The sequence below is a fragment of the Protopterus annectens genome, chromosome 4.part0 (assembly GCF_019279795.1).
Source record: "Protopterus annectens isolate FY-2018-M chromosome 4.part0, PAN1.0, whole genome shotgun sequence".
NCBI lineage: Eukaryota > Metazoa > Chordata > Ceratodontiformes > Protopteridae > Protopterus > Protopterus annectens.
Window position 1 is genome coordinate 1,431,091,498 of NC_056733.1, and position 13,521 is coordinate 1,431,105,018.

Here is a 13,521-nt window from a genome sequence, read left to right on the forward strand (position 1 = left end):
TTGTTCTCTTTCTGATGAAAAATTATATTTTGAATGTTTTAAGGATGTCAAAAATGAATATAGCTCTTTTCTCTCTATTCAAGGCTTAAATTGCTGTCCAGAGTCGTAATTCAATGACCCTGGGTAAATGCAGCTCATTGCAAGTTATAGGAGAGAAGCTAAAGGAGAAAACCAAGCAGAACGGCTAAGGAATTACTGCAGCAAAACACAGTTCTCTCACCACTGTTAATATAAACTACAGGTCATAGGTCATAGGTCACAGGTAGGCTAGAATTACAACCAACTATAAAACAATGGCAGGGAAGTAGTAATGTAGGATAAAACTGCAGGGGAAATAGTAGGTATTGTATCAAAGAGGATGGGGGAACAGTAACAAATATACTATTCACAGGCATGGAAAGCATCAGATGTAACAAACAAAGGGCACTGTTAAGTGCACATTTTATCATTCAATATTTATCAAGCAACATTTATCAGGTTTAACAAAGCTCTGGATATGATCAGCTACATGTAACACAGATCCTGCAGTGAATAATAATATTCCCAATTTTGCAAATCAGACTATAACTGTATGCCGCCAGGCAAGGCAGAGAACGAACCTCTTTTAGACAAAAATACAGCAGCAGTTGTTTATATATGCACATAACCTGTAGTAAATCACAGTACTCTCACGTACTGCAACTCAAACTACTATTCTCAGCTATGCATGCATTACATCGTCTGCATGTTGCATTTCTATTCTCTTCTAAACTGTTAATACAAACACTTCAGGTTAGTTTGATACATGAAGTTTGTGATGCAAAACACCAAAGCAAAGTTGTCTAAAAAACGTTTCACCATCTATATGATCCTTGAAAACGTTAAAAAGGGACTAAGATCAGTCCCGCGAGATTATGTCATACGCAGAATGCAACGAGAACATAGTTGGTAACCGGCTTTCCATTCAGGCTGTAGTTGGTACTCTTGTCGTCTGGCAAGGCGGCTTGCCCTCTCTTGTCCTTATATTATCCGGGTTGTCAGGATTGTCACGTTTTCTGGTGTCCCTTGTAGCGGCGCTGAGAAGTACGTGTGACTGTCCAACCGTAAGAGGTACTGAACCTGCTACCCTGTTTTAGAAGATGTCTGTGGTGGGTTTCGATGTTGGGTTCCAGAACTGCTATGTCGCTGTAGCTCGGGCTGGAGGCATAGAAACAGTGGCAAACGAGTACAGTGATCGCTGCACACCGTAAGTCACTGATTTTATAGATCCCAATTATATTAATAACTTATGTTTTGTGTATCATAAAAATTTTGAGGCCTTCCCTTGTCAGTGTTGCATGCTTAAAAAAGCACGTGAATATTTCAGGTTAACGACTTTATGTGCTAATTATAATGATGGCCTTAGCGGAAATTTCTAGAATACTTTGTTTTAACCCGTTTTCGCACTAAGTTTTAGTGAGTTTTTGATGAGTGTCCAAGCCAAAAACTTAATTTAGCTCGTGACTGGAGTACTTCTGTTTACTATGTTGTCTTGCTTTTCATACTTTAAGGGCCTCGACTGTTTGTCATTGTAGAATAACTGCATTATGATATATCCTGAAAATATGTGGCTGATTTACAACTTTAACTCCTTAATTGAAGCATGTTTTGGGGGTGATGATCGTTGTTATTACTAACGTAATTAGGACGAAGTTTTCTTTCGCGTTATAAGATGTCATTACGTTGTTAGGTTGTATGAGGAGGTAACGTAATAAGTGCTCAGAAGTTGAAGCTGAGAACTAGTAGTATTTGTAATACTGCACTGAAATACAGCGGTGTAGGCTTAAGATTTACATTTTTTTTTATTAAACCTGCTGCTGTTGCCCCCATCACCCACCTGTCACTTTAAAGATGTACTAATATGTATAGGAAGGTAACACTTTTTTTCAATAATTACAATTTATTCCCATAAAGATGTTTAGTGGCATATTCCTTTCACACAGGTATTCATTGCCTACCTTTACTCTAAGTTTGAACAGTTCAAAACATTATGCTTCTTGGGTCTTGAAGTTTTCAAGAGATGCTTAGAAAAAAAATTACTCGTTTGAGCATAATTAGCTACACCCTTGCAGTAATATTCCTACCTGTGAAAGTCTAATGCCGAAAGTAAAGACCCCACATCACGGACACGTTTTAATTATTGCTTTTACGGTATTTGTATTGGCATACGTTTTCTGAATTATATGAAATGACTGTTATAATGTGGTGACTGTTATCCTCAGTGGTTTGGTAAGGTAGGAGGCAGCGAGCGTTGTAGTGTGTGTGTATGTGTATATGTATGTGTATATATATATATATATATATATATATATATATATATATATATTACATACTGTACGTTTCATGGTAAGGATGCTTAAGAACTGTGTTTCGGTGATTATTTCTGCATAGGTGTTAAGCTCATTGTCATATTTGAGTTTTGAATGAGATTAAGTAACTGTTGGGTGATAACTATTTATTTATTTATCTTTCTGTCAGTATTTCATACTAGTTGTTTCGGGAAGTTTATCTTAGTTTTGGAAAATGTAGTTTTTTTACAAACTTGCTTTTTATGTAGGCTTGTGTACACCGCTTAAGTGTATAAGTGAACGAATTAATTGCTGTAAATGACTAGTTTTTTTATTTTTTTTTTATTTTTGTTTTCTGGATCTTGGGTAAGCGGAATTTCTTAGGCGGTAGGCTTGCCGTTAAGAACCAGTTTTGGATAATATGCTGGCTCATCTCACAGAAGTACTTGATAATTCTGTCCCTTTTTTAGACTTTGGATGACACTGGAGCTTAAAACATATGTAAGCAAGGATCTGTATGATGATACAAAGAAGGTATCCCTCAAGGCAGGGAGTTAGCGGTATATCTTGTCCCTGATTTTGCAGGTTGGCTTTTTTTTTTTTTTTTTTTTTTTTTTTTTTTTTTTTTTTTTATAGTGCTCCTTACACAACAATTTATTTTGAAAAATAATTTTATATTAAAGCCAATAAGACCAGACAGAGTTTCCTACTTACTGTTCAGAAATGCATGTTTATGCAAAGCCTGTTAACTGTTTTTGTAAGTGAACCTGAGTAACATTCACCTTGTGCCCCTGATTGTGGGCCTTTGTTGCCCCTTAGTTTGTGTCTTGTATTTTATTCTTGAAGTTAAGACTTATTGTGGCATTTTTCTCCTTTTTCCTTATTTTTGCACACACTAACTTTTTCTTGGCACAATCGCTTGTTTAATTTGTATCCCATTCAAGGTACATAGTCTTGCTCAGTGGTTGCCCATTGGTTTTATTGTTGGTGGCTGTCATTTCAAGCACAACATTCCCCTTAAGACTGCATTTAATACATTTTGACCCAGTTTGGACGGGGCACAGGTTAACTTCCCTTTCTCTCTGGTAATTGCTGTGGGATATTTTACAGCCACCTGAGCTACTACCAGCTTTGGCAGATGTGCCCTCCTTTAATGTCTTGGCTAAAGAACAGCACACTCGGGTGCAGCCATTATGCTACACTGTAGTGTCTATTGGAAAAAAATAACTACCTACGAGCATACTACCAGTTTAGCTTTTATAGGTTTGCCAAATTTCTTATTTTATTCCCTTTGGTCATGTTTTACCTCCAAAATTTTTTGTATTTGGGGTATTCTCTCAATTTTTATGATAAAGCATATGTTGTGTTCTGTAAGCTGTTTTTATCTAGTAAGTGGCTATATTTTGGTATTCAGAATTTGACACCTAACAATGAACAGAAACAATTTTTATCCAACTATATCCATATCATATCCAACTATAGACCCATTGCCATTCTTTCCCCACTAGCCAAAATAATGGAGAAGTGTGTACATAAGCAACTAATGCAATACCTTTCACAGAATAACTTACTATCCAACTCCCAGCATGGTTTCAGGCCATACCACAGCACCACCTCAGCCCTCCTTTCCTTCACAACTGCCATAAACCAAAACAGGAATGACAATAGGCTAACCTCTGCCCTCTTTCTTGACCTATCGAAAGCCTTTGACATGGTCAACCATGAACTTCTCATTCTTTCACTAAAATCTATTTCCCTCAACAAGCCGCCTATCCAGTGGTTTCAGTCCTACCTGACTGGTAGACAGCAGGCAGTACTGTGGCAGGGCAAACTCTCCAGCCAGTTACCTCTCACACTTGGGTGTCCCTCAAGGGTCCATACTAGGTCCACTATTCTTCTGTATTTTTATCAACAACCTCCACGCTATCCCTAAAGCCAACTGCATTCAATATGCAGATTCCACTCTCATCTGCTCAGCCACCTCCCCATCTGACTTGCAAATCTTAACCCAAAATACCTTTAACACTATCGAGAACTAGCTCACCAACCAACGCCTACTTCTGAACCCCAATAAAACTAAACTTCTACTCTTTTCTCTCCCACTAGTAGATCCACCACACACTCATTCTCTGTCACATCTAATAATGGTACCACTATTACCCAGATAATCACACCAAACTGCTAGGGGTTATCATAGACAATAATCTCAAATTTGACCTACAGGCCAACAAAACCATACAGACCATCAGTAAGAAGCTTGGATCACTGTGTAAGATATTTTAAACCAACTGGCTAGGACTGCAGTCGCCTGATCACACCTAATCTATACTCTTGTATTCCTCACCTGTACTCTCAAACCTCAGCAAATCCGAACTAGGTAAGCTGTCCAATAGCTACAATCACATTGCCATATTCGCCACTGGCTCCACCTGTAGAACACACCACTGCCAGAACCTTAAACAACTAGAGTGGCTAGAACTGCCCAGCTTAATACAATAAACTCTTAATAGTGCACAAAATTTTGTACCACCCTGAGGATACCCCCCTCACTTAAAAATATTAAGCCATATAGCAACCTAAGATCCCTACGGTCAGCCGATAAACTACTGGACCAAACCCACAAAGCTAATAACTCTGCTGGTGAATCCCTGTTTGCCAACTTCATTGGCAAAACTTGGAATTTGTTGCCAAATTTTATAACCCTACAATCCTTCAAAAAAAAAAAAAACCCTCAAACAGCATCTCAAAGTGAATTTGCTATGCCCATATACCAACCCTGATTTTAAGTTAAACTAAAAGCGTATTATGTAATTATCATAACTTGTAACCACATCACCAAGGTCTGCTTCCAATCTGATGTCTCTTACTTTTAATTGTCTGTCCATGAGAATTGTGAGTCCCTACTAGGGAGCACTACTAACCCATTGTATATAATCACTTTGTTTTTATAATTGTTTGCTAACTTCTGTGTAATCTATGTAAGTTCTGTGGAGCTTTTCACCCCGGGCCTCTGCTGAAAATGATTTATCCAGTCTGACTATCCCGATAAACAAATGTAAATTAAATTTTTTAACAAATTGCTGTAACTACCCTACTAGGTTACCTTCTCCCAAGTGTCCCAGCACAGATACTGTGCTGAAACCCAGACTTAACACTGTGAGTTGTGATTTTGGTATATTGATCATAGTTCTCACCCAAGTCAAACTCCTTGATATGTTACAAGTCTTTTACAAGACTGTTTGTTTTATAAGGAGGTGTGAGGACATATATTATGATAAATGTATTGAAAACTAATGCTGATGTATGTTTTGCTTGTCATTGCTCTAAACTTGTTCCTACTACTACAAACCAGATTCAGTAGAATCTGCTGTTTTGTAACTTTCAGCTCCCCAAACTCAAAAATCGGTCTTCTGTCACAGTATAATTCAACTTTGTATTTAAACTAGTAATTTAACACACAAGCCCACCATTCTGTACTAATAGACAAAATGTGTTCCCCATTAGACCCATTAAAGAATGAATCTCACTTAAAAGATCTTTTTTCAAATCACTTTGAGAGAAAAAGCTTTCTTTAGCATTGTATCATCTGCTGGAGTATAAGAAGGGAGCAACCTTTTTGAACTTTCAAAAAAATAAAAGGAACAGCTCATTATTGAAGGCAAGTGGTTAGTTTCTGCATTCTGTTAAGTGGTTTGATTTTAAAACCTATCTTACCCCACCTCCCTCTTGGCATCTACAAGTCCAAGCATGTTGTTCAGCTGGATGTGGACCAACATTTTTAGTTGAAGAAAAAATTAAAGCCTTGCCTTAAATTGCAACTATCCCAGTAGGGAGGCTACCGAGCATAAGGAGGATTGTGCTGTTGGCTGCTTTGAGGTGACTTGGTCTTGCTTTTCACTTCACAAAATACCACTACTATTTGGCCTCGTATTTCTTCACAAAACTAGTGACCGTGCAAACGTACATACTAAGAACCTAAATTTACACCAGCAAATAAACATGACTCATTGTAAGGATATTTTCCTAACTTGGTGTATTCTCAGCAGTGGATTAAATTACCACCACAGGCCAAGGAAAGTATCTGCCTTTCAAAATTTGTCTTGATTTGGAAGGGTATTCTTACACTAGGGCCGTCATGCATGGCCTTGCTTGATTTGGGAGGTGGCCACTATTATGTACTTGAAAAGAATGGCAAGAACTTTCTAAATGAATGTCTACTTAAAGGTGCATATCTAGGCCTTTTGTAATCCCTGCCGAGTACTGTTCCAAATGTTTGTATGACTACACATTACTTTATATTAGTGTCCTGTTTTGTCAAGCTTCTGTATTTAACTAATTACCGTTATTGAGCTAATACTATGTAGCTTTACATCTGTGATATTTTCTGTTGCTGTTTTTGAGTTCGGGTTGTACCTGAAAAGGGCCTTTGGGGTAGCCCATATACCTGATGAGTAAATAAATGTTGCGAGTGGCTGATATTATGATGGAATTAGCCTGGTCTGAATTTTTTTTTTTTTGCCGGGAGAAATTGTCATTTTTTCCTTAAGGTAAACCTGCAAACTTTTTAACTGTGTAATTGAGGATTGACTTGTGTGAAAAGGGTGTGCTGTATGAGTACATTGCTTAATGTGATTTCTGAAAGTATAGAACATATAAACTGAAATAATCCTGAGATGAAGTTATTGTTGCTGAATTACTAAAAACTAAGCTTTCATTGTAAATTGGTACCCACTCCTCATATAACCCAGTTTTAGTGGGTTGGGAGCAATAGCCTTGAGGTTTTAAGTTAACTAACATAGTTCTAACTGTTAAGCAGAGCTTGACTTTTAAAATTAGTTGTTTGCAAAGGTCTTATTTACAGTATCAGTCTTTCAAGACTGTTCAGCCTTGACAGTCTCCAGCCACTAAATGGTTTGCTGGTTTCTTACTAGACTCAACTTGTGGGATTACTATCTTGTCATAGTCAGAATGTGTGTAATGATTTGGGGGTATTGACTGAAATGCATTTTATAGTCTCTAGGAGCCAAGAGAAGAACCGGGTAAAATGCTGGAGTGTCTTGAGAATTTGCTGTTCTATTTGAAAACTTGGTTGTATTTCTTTTGGCTGTTTTTATAACAAATTCTCCCAGAACTTGTCTTCTGTGTTGTAAGTTTTCTGGGTGTGGCATTGAGTGTTGCCAGTCACATTTACAGTAGAATTTAGTAGTAGGTTATTTTTTCTCAAAGTGTGACAGTTGGCTTACAGTAGTATATATTTCATGTACTAAATAAACTTGGTGCAGTGCATATTGGAGTTGTTTATCAACCATTTAACTGGTAGGATGTTTTCAACAGCAGACCAGTTCAGTTGAGGGGGGGGGGGGGGTTGAATAAGTCACTTTTTTTTTTTTTTTTTTTTTTAACTTTGAATCAAGATGTCTCCACTTACTACTGTCACTTTCTGTTTGGAGTAACATCCTGTTTTTTCTTCAAAGTAACAGTATTTTTTTGTGTGTTTTTAAGGAGAGAGAAAAATCTTCCGTCTCTGAATTGTCAACTCCACAAAGATATTGTGGTGGTGATGACAACTTGTAACATTGCTGCTGGAGAAATTTAACAATTGTATTGGTTCTCTGCGCCCCCCCCCCCCCCACCCCACCACCATTGACCTGAGTAAGTGCAGTCTTGATTGTTGATATGTCAGAGGCCATCTGTAATATATTTGTTATATTGCTGATGTACTTGCCTGGGCCAAACAGTTATTCCTTATTGCTCTTGTAGCTTTTTACTTTTTAATGTTACTAGTGGTTATTATATTTTTTTTTTTTTTGTTTAGTGACTGCATGCCTTTTTCTGTTGCTAATTTTGTTGGCTGTTCTGGAGAGGGGAGATTATAAGAAGTATTATTTATGTTTTTACTTTATTTAGGAGAGGCTATAAATCTAGAAAATGTGAGTAGGTGCAAATTAGAATGAGTTGCCCAAAATGGTCAGAAATGTAAGTACTCAGGTAAGTTATCCAACTTTACCAAGCTCAGCAGCGCTTAGCTAGGCTTGCAGAATGTGCTTGGGCTGCCCCTTGGTTTCTCCCATTTACCTGTAATTATTGGCTCCTAAGGACCCCTTGATACAACTAGAGTGCGTGTTAAAGATGGCTGCATGCACTAGGGAGGCAGTCTAATGTTTGTTGGCACATGTCAAGGCCACTGGCAGTAGTGCCTTTCATTCCAGTGTTTACTGAGCCAGACATTTTGAATCCTTAATTCGGGGTTGTTGCTGATTTGTGTCAACCTTGGATGTGGGACTAGGTCTGTCCTGGTGCCCATAGTGCAGGCCTTCCCTTGAGAACCTCTCTCAAATGAATATTCAGACCATGGCTTACTAGGGATTGTTCTTGAGAAACGAGTTTCTTTAAGATTCCAAAGGTTCATCTGGACTGCTGTTCTTGTACTGTGTTTTTTTTTTTTTTTTTTTACCATCCAGTGTAAGAGGAACTAGATGCAATCCTTGCAGTTTCCCATGCTATATGTAGATGTTAACCAGTAGGCTCCCTCTCCCATAACTATCTGATGGTACCATGTATTAGGAGAGATTGAAAGATCATGACTAAAGCTAATTTGCCCCATGGCACTTCTGAGTTGGCACTTGTTGAACGCTTCCAGTCCTCCTGTTATTTTTGTAGCATGGTTTCTCCATGTAATGATGTTAATATGGAATACGTGTGAATATGTATGTGGTAGCACCTATTTTAAAAAGGGCCTAGAAGCCTCTTGGTCACCAAAGACCTACCAAGCTGGATGTAGTGCTCAGTACCCATTTTGGCTGCACATGGAAAGACTCTGTAGAAGGTTGTTCACCAGTTTAACAAGGAGTTTCTTGCTCTGAACCGCTAGAAATGGGCATGTATGTTTCATCATTTATCTTGTTGAATGGACTAAACTGTTTTTTTTACTGTGTATGATGATGCTAGAAAGAGCTGCTATATGTCTTAACTGGTACTCTTCAGGAGTTGGCTTTGGAGCTTCAATCTGCTGTCACCTTCCAACACAGTAGTTTAAATGGACCATCTAGTTCACTCATAATGCAGTGGAATATTCAGGTACTGTAAGACACCATGCACGTCTGTTTGCCAAGATGCCTAGGAGTAAATTGAATGTTTTATTTGATGGAACTTTGCTGTTTTGGACTATTATATAATAATTGAACTTGAAATGCCAGAGTATGTCAGTACTTTCGTCAAGGTTGGGGTGAAATTTCAGGCTCTGTAATCCTCATTTTCTAGAGCTAAGAGCCACTGCTGTTAGGTTCAGCATCCCCTAGCAAAGAAACAACTGAGGTTCTTGGAAATGTTGCAAGTGATGTGGTAGATGTTTGCTTCCAGAATATATGGATTTTGGCAGAATAACCAGGGATCCTGTGCTCCTCTCTCAAGAGGGAAGCTGTTTAATCCCAGAGACCTTTCTAATCTCTCCCTGTCTATAGGCTATTGGGAGGTGGGTTAGTTATCTTGTCAACTGTCAGCATAGGAAGCTGTCATGTCTGGTAGGTGGATAAGAGTTCTATTGTTTAGATGTTCATTCCTTTCTTGCCTAATGTCCCTCCTCCATCAAAAAAAAACTATAGCAAAAGTAGCGACCTAGAATCTGCTTCATAAAAACAGGCACCCAGTAGGTACTCTTATTTTAGTGCCAGAGAAGACAAAGGACCCTTAGGCTTTTATTCTGAACTGCGTTAGACCTCTTTGTCTTAAGAGATATTTTTGGATAATCATACTTTTCCCTTGCCTGTCAAAAGGAAGACTGATTGTTCTCTTCAGGCATTTGTGGTGCATAGTTGAACATTATTATTATTATTATTATTATTATTATTATTATTATCAAGGTATTTAGGAGGTCCCTTCATTTTCAGACTGGGAAACCATTTTTTATTTCAAATTGTGAGCGGTTTTTAGTTTAGGGTGCTTCCTATTTGGCCTTATCACAACCTACAAGGTACACACACTGTTTTTGTAGTGGAGTCTTCCAAGCCTTAAGTTCCAATGTCTGCATTTACTGGTTATATGGTGCATCGCAGTCCTCGCATTCAAGAGTCTGCTTCCTGGTATTTGGTTCTCGAGCTTTTCTGGTCCTTGAGAATGGCAGTGAGTTTTGAAAAAGTTTGATGCCCATTCAAGTTCATTATTTTCATAGGATACAGTCTGGCCTGTTGAGCTTTCCTCTTTCAGACCAGATTCAGGTCCCCAAAACCACAGTTCTGTAAGTAATACATAGCCATGCAATCCCTGCAGTCCTTTGCCTTCAAACTAGAGGACTTGCATTGTCCAGGATCTGCTGTTTGGGGGGGGGGGGTTATTTGGAACATAGCCCAGTGCACATGGTGACCCTTAGGAAATGAAGACAGTTTTTCTTGCAAGTATTGAGGGCTGTCTCCCCTGTGCTGCAATTTTCTCTGTAAATGTTGCAGGGGAAAGCCTTTCATTAAGGAGGCTGTGAGTTTGAATGGGCCTTGGTCTTAGATCTTAATTGTTGCTGCTCCTTTCCCTTTGAGAGCGCTGTAGCCTGGAAGTTCGCTCAGAGGTTAAAGCTGCTGGCTGTAGTTCCTGTGGTGTAGGTTTTGGTACTTTTGTATTAAAACTTCCTCCATTTGAGCCAACTCTCAGCTAAACAAAAAGGTCTTATTTGGGCAAATGCTTGTTTTTGAAGTCACCTGGACCAGTAGGATTTCAGAATTGTAAGACACATTTTTCATCTTTAACTGGTTTTAAAGACCTGCATCTGGAACGCATTTCTCCCTGGGCCTCTGCTGAAAATTGGCTTTGTTCCAAGTTGGACTTTCCCAGTAAACAAATGTTAAATCAGTAAATAAATGAAACTGATTATTTTTCATAAAGATAGGGTATCCATGAGGACAAACAATTTTGTTCCTGTCAGAAGTTTCCACTTAATTTCTGCCTTCTAGGCATTTCTCTTTGAATGTACCAATCACTGGATGAGAGTTGGTGGTGTTTATCTTTTAGTTGATTTTTTTCTGAAGTACTTTAGGTTTCTTCTACCATAATGGTAACACAACTCTAATACTATCCTGACTTACGAATGGGGTAATTAAATTTAGAATTGTTTCTATTGATGTAAAACTCTGCTGCCAATCATGAGCGTACAGGTGATCCGCTGTGGCGACCCCTAATCGGGGAAAAGCCAGAAGATGATGTGGCCAAAAGTGCTCTTCCTCAGCATGTGTAAAGTCATGTGCCCAGAATTGCCCCCCCCCCCCCCTTTGCAGTTCACGTGTTTTCAGGTATTTGTAGCATATTCAAGTATACTTGTAAATTATTTTATTGGTTCTGTTACTCCTACAGTTGGGACTGTTTTCGTATCATTCTTCCACTTAGCTGTAGTTTGGTTGCAAATCCTGGTTATTTGACTCGTTTATATATTCCAGTTTCAATGATCAATGTTTGCTTCTTTCTTTCCTTTATTTTAAGCACTAGTCTATCTGGGTTTCTTGCAGCAATTTTGGACCTGTTAGTAAAGGTGGTCCTACGTGATAAAAACATAGCATACTCTGCTTTGTGGTTCATGTTTCCACTGCTTCCCAGCTACTTTGGTTTTGCAAAATTCTCATTGCAACAATCTTGCCACATTGTCTTTTTGGTGTAGAAAGCCTCAGCCATGATGTATCGAACCCAGCATTGAGATGTGCAACTGTTTGCAGTTCTGTTTTAAATAACGTGCGTTTGTCCTTTTTCTCCTGCTTGTTCTATATTCTTTATAAACCAACTTGTGCGTATTTTGTTTAATTTAGTTTGTCTCTTTGCATCATATGCTCTCCAATTCTTCCTAACTTCCTCTCTTCTCTGTTTACTTTCTGTATAATGCAGTTCTCAACTGCCATACAAGACCTACTATGTGTAAATTATGTCTTGTGTGATGTCTCTCTTGATTACATTGGTTAATGTGGAGTTTTTTTTTTCCTCCCAAATACTGCCATCCAGGGTCTGTGTGCAGGTTAAGCTTGCTTGGAACAAACCATTGTAAATTTACTACTACTTGTATGATATATATATATGTATGATATATATATATATATATATATATATATATATATATATATATATATATATATATATATATATATATGTGTATATATATGTATGTATGATTATTTATATATATGTATGTATGATATATATGTATGTATGATTATTTATATATATATATATGTATGATTATTTATATATATATATGTATGATTATTTATATATATATATATATGTATGATTATTTATATATATATATATGTATGATTATTTATATATATATATATGTATGATTATTTATATATATATATATATGTATGATTATTTATATATGTATGATTATTTATATATATATATGTATGATTATTTATATATATATATATATGATTATTTATATATGTATATATATGATTATTTATATATATATATATGATTATTTATATATATATATATATATGTATGATTATTTATATATATATATATATATGTATGATTATTTATATATATATATATATGTATGATTATTTATATATATATATATGTATGATTATTTATATATATATATATATATATGTATGATTATTTATATATATATATATATATATATATATTTGATTGTGTAATTGCCACTGCACATATTGTTTGATGTGGAGCTTTTCTTCCCGGGCCTCCGCTGTAAATGGACCTCGTTCCAGTCGGACTTTCCCGGTAAACAAATGTAAAATTAAATAATTTATTGACATATGATTACTGGGAAAGTCTAGCTGGTTAGGAGTCCATTTTTAGTGGAGATCCAGGGATGCAAGCTCCAAACTATTACAAAAACATTTTGTATGGTCTTTAAAAATAATACAAAATGCACCCAGTTGAAATAACTATACCAAATTTGGCATAATATTAAAACATTGATTAAGAATGCATATATAATATAACAATGATTTAAGTTGGTTTATAAGACAAATTTTTACTTGGTTTATAGAGAAATCAAAGGTAAGTTAGTACAGTAAAAAATATGAGTTGTATAAAATGAGGAATGCAGGCATATGATATATTTTTAGGGTGAAGGCTAGGGGAGAGATTGCTAGAAGTAAGGAAGTGTGACTGAAGAAGGGACAGTAAGGAGATGCAAGGTATAAATAGGTATTTGCCCATATTTGGTGATCTGGTTTATCCTGGTGTTGAGCAAGAACAGAGCTAGCTT

At 36.9% G+C, this 13,521-nt stretch overlaps 1 protein-coding gene across 1 annotated transcript in view; it reads left to right on the top strand.

Annotated features, from left to right (window-relative positions):
• Positions 1-912: 912 nt before the first annotated feature.
• The window catches only part of HSPA4 (heat shock protein family A (Hsp70) member 4), a 2,799,623-nt gene continuing 2,787,014 nt past the window's right edge, over positions 913-13,521 (top strand). The window contains 1 exon segment of the mRNA XM_044069267.1: positions 913-1,225. Within this exon segment, the coding sequence (XP_043925202.1) occupies positions 1,119-1,225 (107 nt within the window). The 5' untranslated portion in view covers positions 913-1,118.